Genomic DNA, 27,373 nt, shown 5'->3' with positions numbered 1-27,373 from the left:
AATATCACTAACTAACAACAATACTCAACTGACGACAAGAATATCACTAACTAACAACAATACTCAACTGACGACAAGAATATCACTAACAAACAACAATACTCAACTGACGACAAGAATATCACTAACAAACAACAATACTCAACTGACGACAAGAATATCACTAACTAACAACAATACTCAACTGACGACAAGAATATCACTAACTAACAACAATACTCAACTGACGACAAGAATATCACTAACTAACAACAATACTCAACTGACGACAAGAATATCACTAACTAACAACAATACTCAACTGACGACAAGAATATCACTAACTAACAACAATACTCAACTGACGACAAGAATATCACTAACTAACAACAATACTCAACTGACGACAAGAATATCACTAACTAACAACAATACTCAACTGACGACAAGAATATCACTAACTAACAACAATACTCAACTGACGACAAGAATATCACTAACAAACAACAATACTCAACTGACGACAAGAATATCACTAACTAACAACAATACTCAACTGACGACAAGAATATCACTAACTAACAACAATACTCAACTGACGACAAGAATATCACTAACTAACAACAATACTCAACTGACGACAAGAATATCACTAACTAACAACAATACTCAACTGACGACAAGAATATCACTAACAAACAACAATACTCAACTGACGACAAGAATATCACTAACTAACAACAATACTCAACTGACGACAAGAATATCACTAACTAACAACAATACTCAACTGACGACAAGAATATCACTAACTAACAACAATACTCAACTGACGACAAGAATATCACTAACTAACAACAATACTCAACTGACGACAAGAATATCACTAACTAACAACAATACTCAACTGACGACAAGAATATCACTAACTAACAACAATACTCAACTGACGACAAGAATATCACTAACAAACAACAATACTCAACTGACGACAAGAATATCACTAACTAACAACAATACTCAACTGACGACAAGAATATCACTAACTAACAACAATACTCAACTGACGACAAGAATATCACTAACTAACAACAATACTCAACTGACGACAAGAATATCACTAACTAACAACAATACTCAACTGACGACAAGAATATCACTAACTAACAACAATACTCAACTGACGACAAGAATATCACTAACTAACAACAATACTCAACTGACGACAAGAATATCACTAACTAACAACAATACTCAACTGACGACAAGAATATCACTAACTAACAACAATACTCAACTGACGACAAGAATATCACTAACAAACAACAATACTCAACTGACGACAAGAATATCACTAACAAACAACAATACTCAACTGACGACAAGAATATCACTAACTAACAACAATACTCAACTGACGACAAGAATATCACTAACTAACAACAATACTCAACTGACGACAAGAATATCACTAACTAACAACAATACTCAACTGACGACAAGAATATCACTAACAAACAACAATACTCAACTGACGACAAGAATATCACTAACTAACAACAATACTCAACTGACGACAAGAATATCACTAACTAACAACAATACTCAACTGACGACAAGAATATCACTAACTAACAACAATACTCAACTGACGACAAGAATATCACTAACTAACAACAATACTCAACTGACGACAAGAATATCACTAACTAACAACAATACTCAACTGACGACAAGAATATCACTAACTAACAACAATACTCAACTGACGACAAGAATATCACTAACTAACAACAATACTCAACTGACGACAAGAATATCACTAACTAACAACAATACTCAACTGACGACAAGAATATCACTAACTAACAACAATACTCAACTGACGACAAGAATATCACTAACTAACAACAATACTCAACTGACGACAAGAATATCACTAACTAACAACAATACTCAACTGACGACAAGAATATCACTAACAAACAACAATACTCAACTGACGACAAGAATATCACTAACTAACAACAATACTCAACTGACGACAAGAATATCACTAACTAACAACAATACTCAACTGACGACAAGAATATCACTAACAAACAACAATACTCAACTGACGACAAGAATATCACTAACTAACAACAATACTCAACTGACGACAAGAATATCACTAACTAACAACAATACTCAACTGACGACAAGAATATCACTAACTAACAACAATACTCAACTGACGACAAGAATATCACTAACTAACAACAATACTCAACTGACGACAAGAATATCACTAACAAACAACAATACTCAACTGACGACAAGAATATCACTAACTAACAACAATACTCAACTGACGACAAGAATATCACTAACTAACAACAATACTCAACTGACGACAAGAATATCACTAACAAAACAACAATACTCAACTGACGACAAGAATATCACTAACTAACAACAATACTCAACTGACGACAAGAATATCACTAACTAACAACAATACTCAACTGACGACAAGAATATCACTAACTAACAACAATACTCAACTGACGACAAGAATATCACTAACTAACAACAATACTCAACTGACGACAAGAATATCACTAACTAACAACAATACTCAACTGACGACAAGAATATCACTAACAACAACAATACTCAACTGACGACAAGAATATCACTAACTAACAACAATACTCAACTGACGACAAGAATATCACTAACTAACAACAATACTCAACTGACGACAAGAATATCACTAACTAACAACAATACTCAACTGACGACAAGAATATCACTAACTAACAACAATACTCAACTGACGACAAGAATATCACTAACAAACAACAATACTCAACTGACGACAAGAATATCACTAACTAACAACAATACTCAACTGACGACAAGAATATCACTAACAACAACAATACTCAACTGACGACAAGAATATCACTAACTAACAACAATACTCAACTGACGACAAGAATATCACTAACTAACAACAATACTCAACTGACGACAAGAATATCACTAACTAACAACAATACTCAACTGACGACAAGAATATCACTAACAAACAACAATACTCAACTGACGACAAGAATATCACTAACTAACAACAATACTCAACTGACGACAAGAATATCACTAACAAACAACAATACTCAACTGACGACAAGAATATCACTAACAAACAACAATACTCAACTGACGACAAGAATATCACTAACTAACAACAATACTCAACTGACGACAAGAATATCACTAACTAACAACAATACTCAACTGACGACAAGAATATCACTAACTAACAACAATACTCAACTGACGACAAGAATATCACTAACTAACAACAATACTCAACTGACGACAAGAATATCACTAACTAACAACAATACTCAACTGACGACAAGAATATCACTAACTAACAACAATACTCAACTGACGACAAGAATATCACTAACAACAACAATACTCAACTGACGACAAGAATATCACTAACAACAACAATACTCAACTGACGACAAGAATATCACTAACTAACAACAATACTCAACTGACGACAAGAATATCACTAACTAACAACAATACTCAACTGACGACAAGAATATCACTAACTAACAACAATACTCAACTGACAACAAGAATATCACTAACTAACAACAATACTCAACTGACGACAAGAATATCACTAACTAACAACAATACTCAACTGACGACAAGAATATCACTAACAAACAACAATACTCAACTGACGACAAGAATATCACTAACAAACAACAATACTCAACTGACGACAAGAATATCACTAACTAACAACAATACTCAACTGACGACAAGAATATCACTAACTAACAACAATACTCAACTGACGACAAGAATATCACTAACTAACAACAATACTCAACTGACGACAAGAATATCACTAACTAACAACAATACTCAACTGACGACAAGAATATCACTAACTAACAACAATACTCAACTGACGACAAGAATATCACTAACAAACAACAATACTCAACTGACGACAAGAATATCACTAACTAACAACAATACTCAACTGACGACAAGAATATCACTAACTAACAACAATACTCAACTGACGACAAGAATATCACTAACTAACAACAATACTCAACTGACGACAAGAATATCACTAACAAACAACAATACTCAACTGACGACAAGAATATCACTAACTAACAACAATACTCAACTGACGACAAGAATATCACTAACAAACAACAATACTCAACTGACGACAAGAATATCACTAACTAACAACAATACTCAACTGACGACAAGAATATCACTAACTAACAACAATACTCAACTGACGACAAGAATATCACTAACTAACAACAATACTCAACTGACGACAAGAATATCACTAACTAAACAACAATACTCAACTGACGACAAGAATATCACTAACTAACAACAATACTCAACTGACGACAAGAATATCACTAACTAACAACAATACTCAACTGACGACAAGAATATCACTAACTAACAACAATACTCAACTGACGACAAGAATATCACTAACTAACAACAATACTCAACTGACGACAAGAATATCACTAACTAACAACAATACTCAACTGACGACAAGAATATCACTAACAAACAACAATACTCAACTGACGACAAGAATATCACTAACTAACAACAATACTCAACTGACGACAAGAATATCACTAACTAACAACAATACTCAACTGACGACAAGAATATCACTAACTAACAACAATACTCAACTGACGACAAGAATATCACTAACAACAGCAATACTCAACTGACGACAATAATATCACTGACAACAAGAATATCAACTGAACAAACAACAATACTCAACTGACGACAAGAATATCACTAACTAACAACAATACTCAACTGACGACAAGAATATCACTAACAAACAACAATACTCAACTGACGACAAGAATATCACTAACTAACAACAATACTCAACTGACGACAAGAATATCACTAACTAACAACAATACTCAACTGACGACAAGAATATCACTAACTAACAACAATACTCAACTGACGACAAGAATATCACTAACTAACAACAATACTCAACTGACGACAAGAATATCACTAACTAACAACAATACTCAACTGACGACAAGAATATCACTAACTAACAACAATACTCAACTGACGACAAGAATATCACTAACAAACAACAATACTCAACTGACAAGAATAATACAAGAATATCACTAACAAGAATAACAACAACTAACAACAATACTCAACTGACGACAAGAATATCACTAACTAACAACAATACTCAACTGACGACAAGAATATCACTAACTAACAACAATACTCAACTGACGACAAGAATATCACTAACTAACAACAATACTCAACTGACGACAAGAATATCACTAACTAACAACAATACTCAACTGACGACAAGAATATCACTAACAAACAACAATACTCAACTGACGACAAGAATATCACTAACAACAACAATACTCAACTGACGACAAGAATATCACTAACTAACAACAATACTCAACTGACGACAAGAATATCACTAACTAACAACAATACTCAACTGAGAACAAGAATATCACTAACTAACAACAATACTCAACTGACGACAAGAATATCACTAACAAACAACAATACTCAACTGACGACAAGAATATCACTAACTAACAACAATACTCAACTGACGACAAGAATATCACTAACAAACAACAATACTCAACTGACGACAAGAATATCACTAACTAACAACAATACTCAACTGACGACAAGAATATCACTAACTAACAACAATACTCAACTGACGACAAGAATATCACTAACTAACAACAATACTCAACTGACGACAAGAATATCACTAACTAACAACAATACTCAACTGACGACAAGAATATCACTAACTAACAACAATACTCAACTGACGACAAGAATATCACTAACAACAACAATACTCAACTGACGACAATATCACTAACTGAATACTCAACTGACAAGAATATCACTAACAACAACAATACTCAACTGACGACAAGAATATCACTAACAAACAACAATACTCAACTGACGAAAAGAATATCACTAACTAACAACAATACTCAACTGACGACAAGAATATCACTAACTAACAACAATACTCAACTGACGACAAGAATATCACTAACAAACAACAATACTCAACTGACGACAAGAATATCACTAACTAACAACAATACTCAACTGACGACAAGAATATCACTAACAAACAACAATACTCAACTGACGACAAGAATATCACTAACTAACAACAATACTCAACTGACGACAAGAATATCACTAACTAACAACAATACTCAACTGACGACAAGAATATCACTAACTAACAACAATACTCAACTGACGACAAGAATATCACTAACAAACAACAATACTCAACTGACGACAAGAATATCACTAACTAACAACAATACTCAACTGACGACAAGAATATCACTAACAACAACAATACAACAATACTCAACTGACGACAAGAATATCACTAACTAACAACAATACTCAACTGACGACAAGAATATCACTAACTAACAACAATACTCAACTGACGACAAGAATATCACTAACAAACAACAATACTCAACTGACGACAAGAATATCACTAACTAACAACAATACTCAACTGACGACAAGAATATCACTAACTAACAACAATACTCAACTGACGACAAGAATATCACTAACAAACAACAATACTCAACTGACGACAAGAATATCACTAACTAACAACAATACTCAACTGACGACAAGAATATCACTAACTAACAACAATACTCAACTGACGACAAGAATATCACTAACAACAACAATACTCAACTGACGACAAGAATATCACTAACAACAATAAACAACAATACTCAACTGACGACAAGAATATCACTAACAACAACAATACTCAACTGACGACAAGAATATCACTAACAACAACAATACTCAACTGACGACAAGAATATCACTAACTAACAACAATACTCAACTGACGACAAGAATATCACTAACTAACAACAATACTCAACTGACGACAAGAATATCACTAACTAACAACAATACTCAACTGACGACAAGAATATCACTAACAAACAACAATACTCAACTGACGACAAGAATATCACTAACAAAACAACAATACTCAACTGACGACAAGAATATCACTAACTAACAACAATACTCAACTGACGACAAGAATATCACTAACTAACAACAATACTCAACTGACAACAAGAATATCACTAACAAACAACAATACTCAACTGACGACAAGAATATCACTAACTAACAACAATACTCAACTGACGACAAGAATATCACTAACAACAATACTCAACTGACGACAAGAATATCACTAACTAACAACAATACTCAACTGACGACAAGAATATCACTAACAAACAACAATACTCAACTGACGACAAGAATATCACTAACTAACAACAATACAACAATTAGATCTAGATTCCAGGTCTAATGCCCGGCAAAGCCGGGTTAAGGTACTCGACTTGTAATCTGAGGATCACAGGTTCGAATCCCCGTGACACCAAACATGCTCGTCTTTTCGGCCGTGGGACGTTATAATGTGCGGTTAACCTCAGTATTCGTTGGTAAAATTGTATCCCAAGACCTGGCCGTGGATAATGACAGCTTTGTCCTCCCCATCAGTCTTAAGCTAGTAAATTATGGATTGCTAGCGTGGATGACCCTGGTTTATTTTTGGCAAAATTAAAAAAAAACAACCAAAACAACAAATATACAAATAATCTAGACCTAATAATAATAAATTTGATAAACGTTATCAACAACCTAAGAAATAAGTCGATTCTCTCTAAGTTTTAAAATAACGTAAATCGTCTGCACACATGAAATATTACTAAGTAGGTTTGTTTGTCTTGTTTCTGAATTTCGGCAAACCTACACAAGGACTCTGGCTATTCTTTTACAAACAAACAGTGAGATTGACCATCACTTTACAATGCCCCAATGGCTGAAAGGGTAAACATGTTTGGTGTGACAGGGATTCGAAATAGCTACTGTAAGATTGGTAGTCGAGCATCCTATTCATCTGGCCATGCCGTTCTAATATTGTATTAATGAAGGTCTATCTATCTGTCTATCTACCACTCGATTCCGTCAAGGAACATAGGGCCGCAATCACTTGCAGTTTCACGAACAGGAATTTAAGTGAGTAGGTTGTTAGCCCACTGCACCGAGCCCTCCCTTATTTAGTAGTGTAAGACTAGAGGGAAGGCAGCTAGCCATCACCATCCACCGCCAACTCTTGGGCTACTCTTTTACCAACGAAAAGTGGGATTGACCTTCACATTATAATGCCCCCACGGCTGGGAGGGCGAGCATGTTTAGCGCGACTCGGGCGCGAACCCGCGACCCTCGGATTACGAAGCGCACGCCTTAACGCGTTAGGCCATGCCAGGCGTTAATGAAGGTATACCAGTAATGTAGTGTTAGTGAAAGTTGTTGAAATGGTAAAGTAACATGTAGCAACGATATAACTGAAAGTAATATCTATCATGTAAAACATTAAGTGATAATTATTCACTTGAAGTCAGAATAATATCTGATATAGAAATAAGTTTAATAATGGTTTTGATGTTGATGTATGTTGCTTTGTTTCTTAATCCAACTAAGTTTAACGACTGTCTCCTTCTTGAAAAGTACTTCATCTGAACACATCTTCATAATCCACGCACATGATTATTTTTCATGACCATCTTTCCCAAATGTGACAAAGTCTTGGCGACATCAAACTACATACTAAATATCAAATAATGTTGAAATGTAGCTTTGATGCAAGTATTATGAAGATTTAAAAGCTTGTTTGTTAAAATTTTTTAAACAAGCCTGCCTCATAAAAGTAGAACTACATGGAATCATATATTTCTGTGACATTGTTTAAATGTGTCATTATATCTGTGATGTGGCATTACAAATAAAACATACAGATAAGTTATGATGATAAGTATTTTGTATTAGGAAGGCCAAATAATTTTACATTGGAACTTACAAACAGAAAGACCAATATATAAGTTTATCTTTAGTTATTTATATATACACAAGATTACTCACACAAAATTTGAATACAGTGTCTATGGGTGTGAAACAAAAGGCTGTTAAAGGTTCGTTGGGAATTTATGAAAACTTAACACTTTCATACACGTTAAATGTTTTTTTTTTTTTCCGATAGTTACCTCTTCTCATATGATAGCTCAGTGATGCTCTCCATATAAAAAAATGTTTTTGCTCGCCATAATCTCGAACTCCCACTTACCCCATGTTTCATCTGAGCCAATACTCCAGTTCTCCACCAACAGAAGCGTGACTAATTTTTTTGTCGCAGCTGAATCCAAGAAAAGAAATACCAGAAATGGAGAGGAAGGGTGGGAAGTGTGAGTCGAGGTATTAGTGTAAGAAAATATTACGATATCTTACCTAAACTCACGTTGATTTGGTTGAGGAAACAGTGAGTAATTTATTTAGATGAGCACCCTTCGGAAAGTTTCCAAATTCATCTGTATGGAGTGTGATATCTCTAGCTAGAGGAACACACGTGGGGGAACGCTCGTGAACCAGGTACAGTCTTCGCGATGTTGAAAGTATGAATCCCCGTTACATCAAACATGTTCGTCCTTTCTGTTATGGGGGCGTTATAAAGTTATGGTCAATCCCACAATTCGTTGGTAAAAGAGTAGCCCAAGAGTTGGCGGTGGGTGGTGATGACTAGCTGCCTTCCCTCTAGTCTTACACTGCTAAATTAGGGACGGCTAGCACAGATAGCCCTTAGCTTTGTGCGAAATTCTAAAACAAACAAACCTTATACCTATTCTTAATCCATTAACATTTAATGAATTTATTGTTATTGGTTCATTTTCATTTGTTAAAGAGTTAAAAGATCTACGCCCTCGTAATGAATGTTTATTGGGTCCTTTTGATGCAAGTTATTTATTCATAAACATTCCTTCGGATTAAACCGTTGACATTTGCTGTCCTCTTTCAATAGGAGTCTCTTGTTCATGGCTTAATTAAATAACAACTTAGATCTTTAATTATTCGTTCTTTAAATAACAACCGTTTTGTATTTAATGGACAAATTTAAAGTTTGTCGAGATTATGGGAAGATTACGATGAAAAGTTATATTACCGTAATTTATTGACATAATTGTTTTAGGCCTTTTTACTTGAACTCAAGTCAGCAACTGCTTACAAAATCTAAGGATATTTTTACCGGCTAATTCCTCCTAAAGAATTATGTCAAATATAAATCAATTTGCTTTACCTTCTTTATTAAGAGCTCTGGATCAGATTTGTTTGTTTTTGTTTACTTCCACTTAATTTAATATCGACAGTTTCTTGTGCTAACACTTTTGAGTTCAATCTATGTTCACTATTCGAATTAATGTTCTTTTCCGAATTTTGGGCTCGGCTTGGCCAAGCGTGTTAAGGTGTGCGACTCGTAATCTGAGGGTCGCGGGTTCGCATCCCCGTCGCGCCAAACATGCTCGCCCTTTTATCCGTGGGGGCGTTATAATGTGACGGTCAATTTGTTGGTAAAAGAGTAGCCCAAAAGTTGGCGGTGTGTGGTGATGACTAGCTGCCTTCCCTCTAGTCTTACACTGCTAAATTAGGGACGGTTAGCACAGATAGCCCTCGAGTAGCTATGTGCGAAATTCAAAAGCAAAAACAAACTTTCCGAATTTCCGTTACGTTGCTATGATACAGTGACGCTTAACAATAGTTCTTGGACGTTGGACGTGCAGTGGTTGTTAAACTAGAGGTTCAGGTTTTTGTAAGAAGTTTAAAATAACCTTAATTTATGACATTAAAATGTTTTTATTATTAATTTCATTGATATATAAATCTTATTTTATTCTTTTAAAAAGTTGTATTTCTTTTTTATTACTTATTGACAAAAACAAGCCTATCATTAGACAAACCCTTAAGAACGTTTTGAATTGCAACAATACGCGAAGATGGTATGTAACGGAGATAATGCAAATAGAATTAAACAATTCCATAGTTTTCGGTTAATTTTAATTTTATTTCGGATATATTTCTGATGTATTTGCATGTTTCGTACAACTGTCTCAACTGACCAGAAGTTTGATTTGAGCCTGGAAATTAATTACATGTTGGTATGTATTACATTTATGCTATTTGGCAATATGATTGATGCACACAATTTCCTTTTTTGTTTACATAAATACATTTTAATACAAAAACATAACATCAATTTTATTTATAATAACAGTTATTACTAATAGTTATTACAAATGATGGTTTATATACAACAGTTTTACAAACTTACAAACAATACTGAATCTTGTACCTGGCTTAGAACTGAATCTTTTATAGGCTAAGTCCATGCCGAACAAATTAATTCTAAGTTGTGTTGCTGCACCTCGCTTGCTCTAACGCCGTCTTTCTTGGCTGGCCCCACACCCCTTACTTTATGGGTGAAGATGTCACAGTAAGAATAATAACGTCCGAAATTATTCTCTGAAGTTGAATTATTTGTAATGTTCAAAATCAATAAACGCTTCTGGTTCATTTCTGTTGTTTCCGATTAATAAACGTTACTCACAGTTATAGCTTCCTAGGCCTATAGCACACTGACTGGTTACTGTCTCTCAGCTCTGTATAAGAATTAGGGAAGAGTGTACAGGATGTTCGGAAAGTCACTGTGCAGTTTTGTAATCATATTTTATTCAGTCTATTTCAAGCCAGCAACTGATAGCGGTGTTTAGGAACGAAGTAAGAAGGATCCAGGCCTGTATTGATGCCAACGGGGGTCACTTTCAACATTGTTTATAATTGTCATTGATATTTACCTCCTGTATTCTATATTGAAACATGTCTGTTAATAAATGTATAAGTGAACAGTGACGTTCCAAACACCCTGTAGTTATTTTGACACTGTTCTCGCGCGCCTTTTTCAACTAGATATTGATGCTTTTCACTTTCAACAATTTTTAACAACAAGCAGGACTTGCACACAATACGTAGTCAACAATATACGTCACATGGAAAAAAGAGAACTATATAGAAACAAACGCAGGTATTAAAATAAATGTACAGCGGAAAATTCGTTACAGTACACATACAGATTCTTCTACCAAAGGTGAAATTTAAAGGAGAACTAATGACGTTGAGGCACAATGTTTCACTTGATTGACCGTAACCACTGTTGTTGGTTGCAGTTTCGCCTGTTGAAGGCTCATCAGCGCAGCTTGAGCTGGCTAATCAAATAAATATAATTAGACTTCTTATCACCGTGATTTGTATACAACATTAACGGAAGGGGGGTTAAGTCGTCTTCAATCACCAATAAAGTAACCTAAAATAGTTTAAGTATTTGAATGATGTTAGAGGTCGTGCCTAAATCACTATTCCACATTATATATTGGACCAAGTATTTATTACTTTGTTAATGTGATTTATCTCAAAAAAAATATTTATTTATTTATGACATTCGTATTTTTTTATGTATATACATATATAACTATAATTCTTAAACATATGGTTTCAGTTGTTTGTAAACATTGTTATACACGGTTATTTATTTTACATGAAATATTAGATTTGAAACTTTTTCGTTTACGAATTTAATATTCAGTTAGAGATACGAAAAGGTCTGTTTGAAATGTTGTATCTACAGCATAGCGTATTTTATATTTATCTGTGCTTAACAACTTATTATCCGTGGTTAATATGTTATCAATTATTGTAAACAATAAGACAGTGAATTAATATTTTACGTCGTGTTCGCCTCCCAGAAACTGTCAAAGAATGATTACACATACTCTTGTAACACATATTAGTATTAAACCTGTTACATTTTTAAAACACTCTTTTCTTCCTGATATTTGACTTTCCTTGATCATTAATATAATTTACTATTTCTATTTTACTTTTTTCTATAATATTTTCATTTTCTGCCTCGTTCAACTATTTTATTTTATTTCGTTTTGATTTCCTGTCACTGTTTCTTAACTCCAATAAGCCACCAAGTAACTCAGCAGCATGTTTTCGGACTTACAACACTTAATATCAGGTTGATGGACACAGCACAGATAGCCCACTCTGTGGCTTTATATGAAACTACAAACCAACAAACAACTCCAGTAATACTCATAAGGTCATCTCAAAGGTTAAAGATTAATTAATATTATATTTTAATTTCACCAAAATAATCCCAATTCTGAACTTCATTAACATATTATATCTTTAGTTGCCTTCTTTTATTACCTGTTAAAATTATGTCACGTTCGGTTTATTTACGGATGAAAATCTCAATTTATTTCTGCCTTTGTCTGCTACAGATTTGTTAATCTTGAAATTTAGTTTCACATTTACTGTCCATTAATTTTGAAAGTTAAGAAGTTGATATAAGCTTCCTGTATCATACTTTATGTAATGTTCAAATATAATTAGACTGATATGAAATTCTGTGTAATAGTATTTTGCGCTTATAAAGTACCTTTTATCTTTATCCTTTGATACCATTCTGCCTGACGTCCATACCAAGTCAAACATATTCTTGTTTATTACGTAAAGAAGTAAAAAAAACTTCTCAAACTATCAAAAGTTGTTAACTTTTCGAAACTGTTAATGCGGTCGTGTGGCTTTATACATCAGGGAATCTAGGAGGTTACGTGAGTCATGGTTTCAAAAACTGTTACCAGATGGCAATATCAGTAGGAGCAATTCGTGATGACGAGTAACCTACTTGAAGTAAAAATGTATCTCAGGACGCTGCTCCTCGCCAGTACAGTGGTATGTCTACGGATTTACAATGCTAAAATCAGAGATTTGACTCCCCTTGGTGGGCTCAGCAGATAGCCCGATGTGGCTTTGCTATAAGAAAACAAACAAACAAATCTCAGGACAGTTGGTGTGGGTATTAACACTTTTGCCAATAAAGCAGAGAACAACGTTTCGACCTTAGGTCATTTTCAGATTAAGAAAGATACAATATTTGTAGGAGTTGTATTACTAGGAGCGTTTTGATAGGGAGCGTGTCAGCGACAATCCTCTCACAGACCCAAACCACACTATTCTCTCACAGTTCTCAGGTGATGTTGCAATCTGGAATAGTGTCGAAAAACCAATAACAGCAACAAACAACCACTGCTAAACAATATAAAATTTTCACTGTACTGAGTGGATAATTAAAATAAGTGCGCACAAAATACAAGCCATATTATTTGCGAAATCGTAGAAAAGGTTTGGCTTGTTTTAAATTTCGCGCAAAGCTACACGAGGGCTATTTGCGCTAGCCGTCCTTAATTGTGTAGTGTAATACCAGAGAAATGGCAGTTAGTCGTCACCACCCATCGCCAACTCTTGGGCTACTCTTTTACCAACGAATAGTGCGATTAACCATCACATTATAACGCCCTCATGGGTAAAAGGACGAGCGTGTTTGGTAGAACATAAAGCAAATTAATATTACAGTTATATCTAGACATGACTCTTACAGGTAACAATATCAGCAAAATTCTTAAGGATTACTTTGACTCAAACTGCATACAACACATTAATAGCATAAAACCCAGAATTTTGAAAATAGCGAGTTACTTTAAGAATGTGAATGATAAAAAGAAGATTCAACAGAAAACATATTAAAACTTTACAGAACACACATCAGACCAGTCGTAGAATATGTTTGTATAACATGGATAAATGTATCAAAAACACTCATCAACAAACAACATATACAACATTGTATTTTAACGCAAGCATATACAGTCCCACGATCAACAAACTCATATTTCTACACAACTGTTCAAACATGCCAATTCTATAAAACAGACTCCTGGATAACTCGCTTCAATATTATAACAGAAATATTAATTCAAATGAACTGATGAGCAAACTAGAGAGTTACATAATACATGAAGAATCTAGCTCTAAGTACCTCTCCCCTCTGAACGTCATAAATAAAAAAACTTAAAAGTTCAAAAAAGTGCTAGGCTAATTGAGTCGTAGATAGAAACGTAGCTCAATTTTAAAATTTTGTATATAAAAATAGGATTATGCGTTTGGGTGCATATGACTGTTTTCTGAACACAGACTAATAGTTCGATTATCCCATGAAAAGACTAAGTTAATTACAACTACGGACAATGGACAAAATTTAATATACTGTAATACAACAACAAAGTAAATGCTATTTAATTACCCAGGATTTAGTAGCAGTGCAGATAAAATAACAGTTCCAGAGAGGGAGGAAGAGGTATAGAGTAAACCTGTCCCTTTCTGGTCCGAAACATGGACTAAATCCAGATGAAGAAGAATAATTTGCTAGTGGATGTATAGTTCTAATAAGTGGCACCAGAGGATAGTGTGTTATCTACGTCTTCCTGAAAGGACTGTTTCGTGTCGCACTACTCATAAAATGTCCAAACTCAAAAAATGTATCACTAACTGTAACGTATTAATGTGTTGTGTTATTGTTATTAAGCAGAAAACTACCCAAACAGCTACCTATACCCTTCTCACCGAAAGTAACGAAACCCTATTTGTAGCGTTATTAGCCCTTTGTCTTATCGCTGAGCCAAGTAATGTAGTACAGTTGTATTCACCTGTTTCTAGACGATCGTATATGAAAGTATATATTCATACATTTAATGTTCTCAGATTTATATGATATAAATATATAACTAGAGCTTGACGGTTAAGTCTTTGTATATAATGTCAGCATGTTACACATATTGGTCAATTGCTTTTGCAATGTTTAGGAAGATTATGTAACAAACATTATCTACTTCTGCAATGTGATACAAAAAGTGATTTTGACTTTGTAAGTACATTTACCCTTTATTAATATTTTTATGAAGCTTGAATTAATATGTACATTTGTTATTTTTGTGTTGGAATTAAACTCACTATCCACTAGTTCTGATGAAATGGAGAAGCTAGAGAGATAGACTGTTTACAGTTTAGATTTCACTACATTCACTCTCAGCTATTAACATATAAGTAAACTTACAAGCTAAAGAAAGACACAATAACAAGTTATTTTATTATGTATGGTGAAGAAGGGGGAAATGTTTTCATATAATTAAATTCTTTTACATGTTTACAGATTATTTTATAATAGACATTTTGGGGTATATATCAAGGGTCAAGTGTTCTCGTTCTAATGAAGATCAGTCTGGCCGTTTTTCTGTTATTTGTTCTTTTCACAGACACGATCAAAAGTACGTGGAAAGGTTCATTTGGTTTAAGTTTGTATTGCTCGAATTGGGATAAAGGATTTGCATAATTAAATAATCATCATTGTTCAATCTATTGTATTGTACATTACTCTAACATTTCTACAGAAGGTCAATCTATAGATTTCAACAGGTTTTTCAAATCGGTAAGCTGTTATAACAGGTAAAAATTATAGATAAAACTCCAACTCTATCATCTCAGGTGTTATCAATACAGATATTATTTCAAAATCTTGAAAAAAAACAATAAAAACAACGTTTTTCCAGAGAATTATTGGTGTGGAGAGATTAAGTATGAAGGCTGTAAAATGTACATTCATAGAACCAAATCATTTGTATTTTCTTCAGTTTAGGGATGTTACAGATATTTCACAAAAATATGGTTTTGACACTAATAAAGGAAGATATGAAATTTATTACTAAGTGGTCCATGATTTTGACGGTAAGAAAACAATTTTAAATGGTATAAAACTTGTCTGTTTGACGTTAAACACAAAACTACACTAAGCTAAGTATCATTGTCAGTGAAGATAAAATACTTCAAGTTAGGGAATGACATTAACAACCTGTTTCATTACTGCAGCTTTAACTGTGTTCTCAAAACCTTTGTCCTACTAAAATTATAGAAGGAATATTTCACATATTTGTTACACAGAAGAACCATAGATAATTACCAGGGAACACGTATCAAACATCAGCCTTTATTCATAAAACACCATGACAACAGTGAAATTTTTCTGGAATGACATCGATAGTCAATGGAGGACCATCGAATCTTTAAAAATAAAAAAAAGATGTTTTCAAGTTAAATTAATGTACGTATATGAGTAGTGATAAATTCAGCAGTTTTACCATGAAAAGAAAGACAGTATTTATTCTAATATATCAAACAAAATAGATGTGTGAGCTATCTCATTTCCATAAACATTTAACTTTCGTTAAAAGTATAGGCAGAGGAACTGCATTGTAATGCTATTAATAAAAGTGATGACAAAACTGCCAAGATATTCATTGAAATTAATAAAGATGACATTCTTAATTATAAACACAATTTGAATATTATGCCATAATTTTTTATGGTTTACCTTATATTTACAAAGAAGGAGTTTCATTACGACCTATTGTTTTCTACAATGGAGCTTTCAGCCATACTTTACTGGGCTTTAGTTGAATTTTTAAAATGTTCACCGTCATTGAATCTATATAAATAAATGTCAGTGTGTGTCTGTTTCTTATACGTCTCCACGTTTCTTGTTCAGTTAGCACAAAATTTAACACAGTGATATCGCTCTATTTGTTGTTTGTCTGCAAACCATTAACTGGATAATCAGACCAACGTCTTGCAATTCTATCTTTCACAAATGCTAACAGTTATCTTTAGTGTTTTAGGACAGTGTTTTCTGTGTATTATTATTCTCTGTTCTTAGTTGTGTCATTTAATTACATAAAAACATTATTGATTGTAACAATACCTTTAGTACATTAAAAAGTGAGCTTAAGTTTCATGACAGTTGACAGCAAAAAAGAGAATACCCAGGCGAATATCATATTCTTTGTTTTTCATGTATGTTTTATTTATTATTTATATCAGTGAGTAAAATGTAAAAAATAGTAACTTATGAGATAAGGTAAAGTAATTCTTTTTAATATGGTATACTTGTGAGCAGCTCATGGGTTATTTAATTTTTGGGTTTTGGTTCCAGTTTCGGATCTCTTGTGAAAACAATCTTGTGAGGGCTGTTAACGTGTTTAATTTTATTATTATTTTTAGGTTTCTGTACAATAAGTTTATGTTCGCTTTGGCAACGTTTCAACTGACACGTGGGTGTTAATTTTGAAGCTCTACCAATAACAAATTTGTTTCGGTTTTCAGTATTTTCAATAGCAATAAAACGTTTCTCTGATGATGTTCTGGTTTACTGCCAAGTCTCACAGTAATAATTTTATTAACATTGTGAAAACGTCTAGTAGAGGGAGGCTTGATGTTGTTCGACACCTCCCTCCGGATACGTTCATCGTCTTTCACTTCTTTTGGTGTTTCTGCCTGAAGATGTAAATCATAATTAGTGAGGCAACAACACTCATCAATCGAAAAAAATGTTTTAATAACAATAATCAGTTAATAAACATTTTAAAAATATATAATTTATTCTTTATGTAGCAATCATTTTACTATTATATGAGTAAAACCAAATAAATGTTTATATAAAAATTGTAAATTATGAAATTGGTTTAAGATGTCTGATAAACGTTTTCTCGAAACTACGAAATATATCTCAAGCATTGTCCCAAATAGTGAGGAAGGTAATATAGAGCAGACAATAGCTTTAAATAATGTTTTACATTTATGTTTTGTACGTTCACAAATACTAACTTGCTAAAACAAGATAAAACTACTGTTATAAACAAATGTTAGTTATTTTCCTCATTTCATTGTTATATAAATTAAACATGAAAAGTTATGTAATCTGAACTACAAATGACTATAAAGAGGAAGAGTTTTCAAACTGTCTTATCACAGTTGTAACACTGTAGTAAATCACACAGTTTATAGTTCTTTAAAATATTCAATAATCTTAGTAAAGTCCAAAAGAAGACAACTGGATATTTCACTAAATGTCTGTAAGACCAGTGAAAGTTGGCTGACTATAAAAAACAAACACTGTTGTAAAATGTCTCAAAGTGTTATTAACATGATACGGTGGAATCACTTGTAACAAAATGGTACAAATACACTGGTACTAAACTAAGAATAATAAAATCCACATTTTAGGTAAGTTACCGTGATCTAACGATTCGCAGCAATTATGTGATAACTGTTAAAAACAGAATCAGATGTTCATAGTTACAACAGAACTTCATTTCAGTGTATGTACGGTTAAAAACACAATAAATTTGACAATATTAACAAAGAAAAGGTATATTATAGTTATAGTAAGACACAAAATAACTCACTTTAATATCAGTAGTGGAAATGAAAAATCACGAACGGACATTCTGACCTTTATGTTTTTCAGATGTCATTAAGGCTATACATAACAGCAAAGGAAGTACCTTTTACACTATCATATATGTTTACGTTTGGTTCTGGCTTTAGCTAAATGGATGATAATTGTCTTCCCACATGTAAATAATATTGAAGAAGAGGTGATTGACCAGTTTAACTAGGGTACAGACTTATCAGACCTCAATAGTATCGAACATGTATAGGTCTCTTTTGGAAGAAGAATTACATGTATTCAAATGACTCTGAATGCGTGTTTTTCAGTAGTTGTGGATGTCTTAACAACACTCATTGTAAGCACGCAAACTTGGATATGATATTGATCACTCAGTTTGACATAGTATGCATTACATTAAAGTGAAATATTTTTAACTCTACCAAATATTAATCATAAACGTAATATGAATGAGAAATTAATTCAATTTTGAACCAGATACAAATATTCACAGAAATTAAATATAAGAATGGTTGTAATTATTTTATAACAGTAATTTTGCATTAACATTAATAATGTACTATTAATTCCATTATGTTCTAGTTGCTTCTTGCAATATATATATATATATATATATGTAGGTATAAATAAACTTGTAGGAAGTGAAAGTTTAACATTAAGAGCAGATCCTTGTTATTAATGGTTATATACTGATGCTGTATAATACTGAGTACTATAAAGTATAAGAACTTTAAACGTATACGAACCGTTGTTGGTGAATCAGATTTCAATGTCTCTTCAGGTTTGTCATCATTCACGATTGTCCTAACGCATTTCTTTAATTTAGTTTTGTCAGAACCTGAAGCAGGCTTGCTCAGGTTTTCTGTTCTTTCTGTTTTCTTTTCTACTGAGTGATTTTCATTTATTGTTTGCAAGATGGTTGGTTCTGTTTGATTTTCCTTTAACACCATATTAGTTTCTCTTTTATCAAACTTCTTTGTCGAGACCTTCTCACACTCAGGGATCATTGAAACAGCTTCCAAAATGTCTAATTCCCTGGGGGTGATCTTTTCAATTACAAGCTCTTGGTCTTCTAGCTTTGTGTAGGAAAAACACCACAAGACCCGAGGACGCGGTTTTAAGGGCATTCCATTTGCCCCGGGCTTTTTTTATTCATCTTGCAGAAGCAACAAAGAACGCTAAACAATAATAAAATAATAATAAATAAAAACGCGATTTATTTATTTCAGTTTTCTATATAAACAATAGTAATAAAGATCAACTCTTTTTTTTCGTAAACAAACAGATCTACAAAAACACTTGATAAATCATCATACAAAGTTTGGTGAGAAGTGTTAACTATAATTGAAAAGTTTTTTTTACCTCATTTGTAAGGTTAATTAAACATATTCAGCTTTACTAGGTTCATATTAGTGTTTTCACAAATTAACTACCAAAGGGGCACTGAACACACTTGACATTTTCAAATATCTAACCCTACAATTCACTTAAAATATAATTGGGTGTTGAGGTCAGATGCTCTCTCACCCCTGTTCCACATACTTTAATTATCAAGAACTGGAAGATAACATGTAACTTACCACAAAGCAATAAGACAAATCGAAATTAGTGTTAGCTCTTCCATCCACCAAGGATATCTTACAACTGTAGGTTTGGAAGCCCAGGGGAAAGTGACCTTGAGAACCACTTCAGTTGGATCTTAAGAGAGAGAGTTGTTTTAAACATTGTATCGATTACATAAAACAGAAAGAAAACTTCAAATGTAACTTAATAACAAAGTGTATAATTCTTTAAACTAAAAATAAACTTGATTTAACATATTGAAAATTTCAATTAAATAAATATATTTCTTATATATTTTCATATTAAACATTGATAACAACCTTTACAATTTGCCAACTGTAAATATACATTTTTTCTTTACACGTTAAACAGATAATTAGCAAAGAAAAATGACGCCTGTTATATTATTTGAGCTCCTTACTGGTAGACAAATGGTACAGTTATATAATAACAACAACTATATAGTTGTATAACGGGAAATCAGCTAGGTTTTCCAACATATTTACATTGTGAGATGATATAGCAAGAAACCTACTGGCTTGTCATTCCAAACATACGTTATTGGACTATATAAGAAAAAATCTCAACGTTTTCTTTACGATAATTTACATATTATACAACTCAGTAAAACACAGTGAGTTAAATCAACTTCGATTCACTTAACTTGTAAGGATATGTAACACAAACAAACTGAATTTCCATTGACTACTTAATAAAGCCAGTTTGTTTAATCGCTATCCACTTACTGTATTAAGTTTTATAATTAGCTTCTTCTCTTATTATGGTACATTATTCTTTTATGCTATCGAATCGTATCCACTGAATGGTAGTTTCTGCGTTTTTATAACACTATTAAAAACAGTAATTTTTACAAATTTCTCTTTACTCTAATTTTCCCAAATAAAGAACGATACTATTTTGACCAGAAACACTGAACGTCACTACTGACGAAGTTTTTCGTTTACTTGGTAACAATTGTTTCCAATAGTTTTATTCAGAACTTATGAGACGGTGCTAACGTTTTGATAATCCAATGTTATTATTATCTTATATTGAAACATTTGTTTTGTATTTTGACAAATTACTTTATTTTATCACAAAAACGACATTATGTACATAAACTAAACATAGATTTAAGTTATGTTTTGGGACATACACTGTTTTAGTTAAATATCTTTAGTAATAATGTGACACCGTTATGTTTGTTTGTCAATTTCGCGGATACCTGAACGAGGGCTTTCAGTGTTAGCCGTTCCTAATTTTGAAATGATATACTGGAGGTAAGACAGCTATTCAATACTATTTCTCGTAAATGTTTGAGCCCATCTTTAAAAACGAGTAGTAGGATTTCCCAGTAAAAGCAAAGCTTTTTAATGCACTAAAAACCATGAAAGTTATGAAGAAGTATCGTATTATAACAATCTGCATGAACAAAAATAAACATCTTTAAAACATTAAGGAAACAATAAAAGAAAACTTTAAAACCCTTTTGTTTCATTACTTCTACAAAGATCTTTATTATCAGCTCCTTCTTCATCAGTAATTTTATCTCCAGGACAAGGTATACAGGCGTCAGCAGCAAAAAATGTCATGTAAGTCCCTCCTGGACACGGCAGGCAGTGAGTTTGGAATCCGTTGTCATAGTGACCAGGAGGACATGGATCTAAAAGCGTTAAAAGTACAAAGGTAAACATTTATTTACCCAGTGTTAATTTTATTGTTCTAACAACGTCTTTAGTGTCAAAAAACGTATGTGTTGAACTAAAATTCCATATTTTTAAAAGTCTTTCATCTATTTGTGTTTAATGTGAACAGTTTAAAGTAATTGAGTATCACATATACTTACAACACCTGTTAACATCTCTTTGGTATCCACGAGTACAGTTGAGATTCTCGGCTGGAATATACACTGGAGAAAACAACAGAGAGTTAATATTTTTATTAGCACGTTTTGTGTCACCGTTTGAATTTTAAGGTTTTTCACAATGAGCACGACGCACTAGTTATAATATTAAAAAATAATAATGTTGTAAAATAACAACATTAATGTTACTTTTCGTGAGAAAAATAAAACGTGTCAAAACAGTTTCTTAACAGTAGACTTTTGTTTCTTCATGTACTTCCTGATTAAGTTAACTAATGAAACTAGTCACACAAACTTGGAAGTTTATGAAATTACACACGATCTTTTTTTATATTATGTTATATCTATAGGTACATTTGATTTCTGTTGGTGTTTCCCTTATAAACTTCTTATTTGCCACAGTTAAACTGTTGTCACTGTTTATGTTAATATCAGTTATGAAAATACAAGTTCTTTTGGGAATATTACGTTCGTAAAATGTATCAGTATATGATTGTGTCTTGCAAACAACAAAATATCAAATAATATCCTTATAATGCAGAAGTTGGATGAAATGCATTCCGAGAAAATTTTTCATTTAAAGTTAATATAAAAGTAAATACTTATTTTTTTGCGGACTTATCAAGATAAATAATATAGCGATCTAACACCTTTCACTGTAAATTTAAAGTATTGTTTATTCAAAATACGTTCTCAAAAACCTTCGTAGATATGATTTGTATCTTTACAGTTCATAAGATTTTGATTCAACATTCATAAGTTGAGTTCATTATGCCAAAATAACTTTGGAGCCTCATCACTTCTCTCTACAGGCTTACCATAATCCATCTAGTCTCTGATCACATAGAAATCTATAATTCTTACATCAGTGACGTAACTGGTGTGTCTGTGTGTACAATAACATGCATATCTATCTAATTACTCAGCGGTTAGAAGACTGAGATATTTTTTTACGTACCATAGCCTGGGACACTTCAGCGGTTTTTTATCTCTGACATTTGTGTTCGTACGACTTGTTGTAGGTCTTTTTCCGAATTATTCTGGCAAACCAAAATTATTTCTTCGATGCTCTTACGTACAATAAATATCTTTGTTTCGAAAAATTTAAATTCTCATTTGAATATATTTTCATGATATGGGCATATAAAAATTTACATTGGAAAGGTCTGTTACATACCTTTCCCAAAAGCTACCAATTTTCGGTTACATCACACCATTTAAGAAATGTTATATCAGATTAAGTCACATTATATGACAGGTTGCATATTCAAAACTGTTTTGGTATGGCTTACTAATCCCTATAAACTATAAAGTATTATTGCTATGAACATCAGTGGCAGCCTCTGACTAATACTGTATGTTTATTACAGGAGTACCGATAAGATTACGAGTTCGTCTTCATCACTGCCCTGAAATAACTCTTTTCAGGGCATCTTTAGCATCAACTAATGGAATGTGATACATCTTCCAAGAGTATATTATGGCTGTCAATATCAACATCTGCACCTTGGAGTTCGACAATATCACCCATTACTGGAGTCCTGATTAGATGGATCAGTATATGGACGAACAAAGAGTGTAGTATTGATGGTAACATTTAAAGTAATTATATGTCGATATGTTTTCCAATAATTATTCATACAACACTCCAACATCGACATTTCCTATCATTAAAATTAAGAAAAACTGATTTCATGTTATCTCTAAAGTAATAATTCGTTGTAAGTACTTTTAACATTATTGTAATAATCTATTTCATGCATTTATATTTCTGAGAAACCAACTTGAAGCTAATAAATTTTGCAGACGTTCTACAATGGGTAATTTAAAACTTTTTATTACAGAATTCATATGTAGTTCGATGTTTCTAGGTTATAAAGCGACTAGGAAGGAGATTTGAGATAACGGTGATATAGAGAAACCTCAGTCAACAACACGATACCCACCCTGTCAATAACCCCAAATACAATAAACAAAATACTTAAATTCTTGTAAAAAAAATAAAGCAAATACAATACTAATGTCATTTATAAAATACTTTATGGCAACTTCCACGTATTTTACGTCAGAGAAACAAGCCCGAAACTCAAAACAACATTCATGTAACACAAAAAAAAATAGAATTTCACGTTTTAGATTTAACACTGCAATTCAAATAAATATACTACAGGTAACATTTAAATTCCAAACAGAGAATACAACATCATTAGACGATAAACCAAATAATTCCTTGTAATACAAGAGCAAACACACATTAAACCAATATAAAGAAACACTTTTATATCTATATTAATAAAATTTAATAAATCTTGTTCGATGTATTATAGTTTGAAGATGATACTTTTAATTTTCAAGATTTTATACTTTACACAATATTCTGAGAATACTAAAAGTAATGCAGATAGTATTAATAGGAAATTACACGAAGGTTGTTAAAACTATAATATGAAAATAAGACAGTTCAATTTTCATTACAATTAAATGATATAAAGATAACGTATCGTTTTATGAACTAAATCGATAAAACACAATTTAATTAACGTAGATGGGAGTATTTTAAAATTCTATCTGGTGCACTAACAACAGTTTGATCAACAGAGACAATTCTATAAAGAAATTATTTACTTTGTAGGTGAAAAAGGGCCCGGCATGGCCAAGCGCGTAAGGCGCGCGAATCGTAATCCGAGGGTCCGAGTTCGCGCCCGCGTCGCGCCAAACATGCTCACACTTTCAGCCTGGGGGTGTTATAATGTGACGGTCAATCCCACTTTTCGTTGGTAAAAGAGTAGCCCAAGAGTTGGCGGTGGGTGGTGATGACTAGCTGCCTTCCCTCTGCTTTAGCCTTACACTGCTAAATTACGGACGGCTAGCACAGATAGCCCTCGAGTAGCTTTGTGCGAAATTCCAAAACAAACAAACAAATTGAGGGTGAACAAACGAATAATATGAATTATTTGAATCAACCAACTGAAAACCACGATTAGAGAAAAGTCTTCAGATCATTGGTATCACTAATATATCAATACATAGAGAAAAAACAAAATAAAATATACAAAACAAGAGCTGAGATGTTAGTTTTCAAAGACAAAATTCAGAATAATTGACAGTAGTTAGCTTTTACAGTGGAAAACAGTAGATCGGAGTTAGCTATGTTAGTACAAGCGCTGTATGTGACTGCAAATAGAAAGTTAAGTTCTTGCTTTCTACTCTAAGTAAGCTATCAAATCTATTAAGCAAAAGATTACCTCACACTTATAGTTTGTGGCCCCTACACATAGTTATCAGATTTTCATTTATTACACGTTTAATTATTCTACGTTTAATTATTCATTTATTATTCTACAAAAATATTTAGAAATACTTTTTCGAGATTTGCGACTGTAATATAAATCCCTTTCACGTATCAGCCCTCAAATATATTCTACTATCATGTTTTCGTTATACACGCTCCCAAGTCACAAAAGCAAAGTTTGAAGACAATAGACCTTTTCCATTTACTTTAGGCATAAGCAATTAGGAAATAACATTTTTTGCCCAGGAACAAGAAAAGATAAAATTTTTCTTACATAATGTAATCTTACGTATACGCAGGCAATTATTTTTTAAATCAATACACATGGTGAGTGAAATATCAAACGAAAAGGTTATGGCTGAAAGACATTTAAAAGCAAGATGGACGATTTCGATGTTATTCCTGTTAAGTTAGTGTAGTTTAATAAATGAAAATATGGTCTAAAGAACCATGAATTTACCTCTGACATCATGTTTGTAATCACCTTCACGATTTTTGCATGTGTAAATTCCCGCGTCTTCAAACTGGATGTTGGTTAGCACTAATTTGCCACCGTATTTTATTTGCGTTCTCTCACTATTAATAACTTTTTCTTTGAAATTTGAGTACCAAATAACTGGTTCTTCTCTCGCTTGGTTTGAACATATTAATGTAAGAGTAGAACCACGTTCAATTTCGTAGACGAATGTGAAACCTGAAACAAGCAGGAAACTACTGAAAATGTAAAATAATTGAGTGTAATTAGCCATTGAAATCTCTCTGCACTGTACTCTTTGTAAGTCACTTTCTGTATTGTTTCTAAGCGAAATATCAGTGTTACTACGCGCATAAAGTATTCTTTGAATGACGTCATGAACTGAAGTAACATTGCGAGATAGAAAAACGTTTTACTAACAATAATGATTGCAAAGTTTATTGCTTTCTGTTGTGTGAAAGACGCTTGAACTGAGAAATTATATTCATGTTTATGTTATGTATAGTTTAGATTTAATAAACAATAACAACACTTGCCTAAGATTTCAACTTGAAATTTAGGTAAAAGCAACTAAAATGTATACGAAGTTTTGCTTTGTAATTTCTTCTGACAATACAAGTCTTAGTCGGTATTTATGATATCAACCATAATAAAACTGCTAACAGATGTCTCATGATACATATAAATTATAATTGAGTAGTTATAAATCCACAAACACTGTAACAATATTTAAATTAAAAAATCAGTTAAAGAATATTCACATATATAACTTATGTGACAAATACTGCATTCCATGGTGTTATATAGGGAATAATGACTACAATTAGCTGTATCAAATATTTTGTTCTTCAAAACAAGATTTCAATAGTTTGTTTTGAATTTCGCACAAAGCTACTCGAAGGCTATTTGTGCTAGTCGTCCCTAATTTAGCAGTGTAAGACTAGATGGAAGGCAGCTAGTCAT

General features: G+C 32.7%; 1 protein-coding gene and 1 long non-coding RNA gene across 4 annotated transcripts; both read right to left on the bottom strand.

The window, feature by feature from the left end:
* Positions 1 to 11,223: 11,223 nt before the first annotated feature.
* On the bottom strand, positions 11,224 to 13,898 carry LOC143256323 (uncharacterized). 3 transcript variants are annotated; one of them, XR_013031243.1, is made up of 2 exons: positions 13,517 to 13,898; positions 11,224 to 12,275 (listed from the first exon to the last, which is right to left on the bottom strand). It is a non-coding gene; the product is annotated as an uncharacterized LOC143256323 (long non-coding RNA). The 3 variants fall into 3 exon arrangements; XR_013031245.1 differs by having other exon boundaries at positions 11,224 to 12,373; positions 13,766 to 13,895; XR_013031244.1 differs by having other exon boundaries at positions 13,766 to 13,895.
* A 6,435-nt stretch (positions 13,899 to 20,333) lies between these two features.
* Positions 20,334 to 26,963, bottom strand: LOC143257758 (uncharacterized). The gene is made up of 5 exons (XM_076516790.1): positions 26,396 to 26,963; positions 22,626 to 22,688; positions 22,281 to 22,442; positions 20,797 to 20,914; positions 20,334 to 20,394 (listed from the first exon to the last, which is right to left on the bottom strand). The coding sequence occupies exons 1-5, from the start codon at positions 26,682 to 26,684 to the stop codon at positions 20,334 to 20,336; spliced, it is 693 nt and encodes a 230-aa protein (XP_076372905.1). The 5' UTR covers positions 26,685 to 26,963.
* Positions 26,964 to 27,373: the final 410 nt, after the last annotated feature.

Source organism: Tachypleus tridentatus, chromosome 7 (genome assembly GCF_004210375.1).
Source record: "Tachypleus tridentatus isolate NWPU-2018 chromosome 7, ASM421037v1, whole genome shotgun sequence".
Lineage (NCBI taxonomy): Eukaryota > Metazoa > Arthropoda > Merostomata > Xiphosura > Limulidae > Tachypleus > Tachypleus tridentatus.
The sequence above is the reverse complement of the archived record's forward strand: the minus strand, read 5'-3'. Positions and strand labels throughout refer to the sequence as shown.

Excerpts from the sequence above, each read along its gene's own strand:
- LOC143257758 (XM_076516790.1), bottom strand. The coding sequence starts at position 26,684 with ATGGCTAATTACACTCAATTATTTTACATTTTCAGTAGTTTCCTGCTT. Across the intron at positions 22,689-26,395 it reads TTACAAACATGATGTCAGAG|TGTATATTCCAGCCGAGAAT; the intron begins GTAAATTCATGG and ends TGTTTTCTCCAG. Across the intron at positions 22,443-22,625 it reads AAGAGATGTTAACAGGTGTT|ATCCATGTCCTCCTGGTCAC; the intron begins GTAAGTATATGT and ends TAACGCTTTTAG.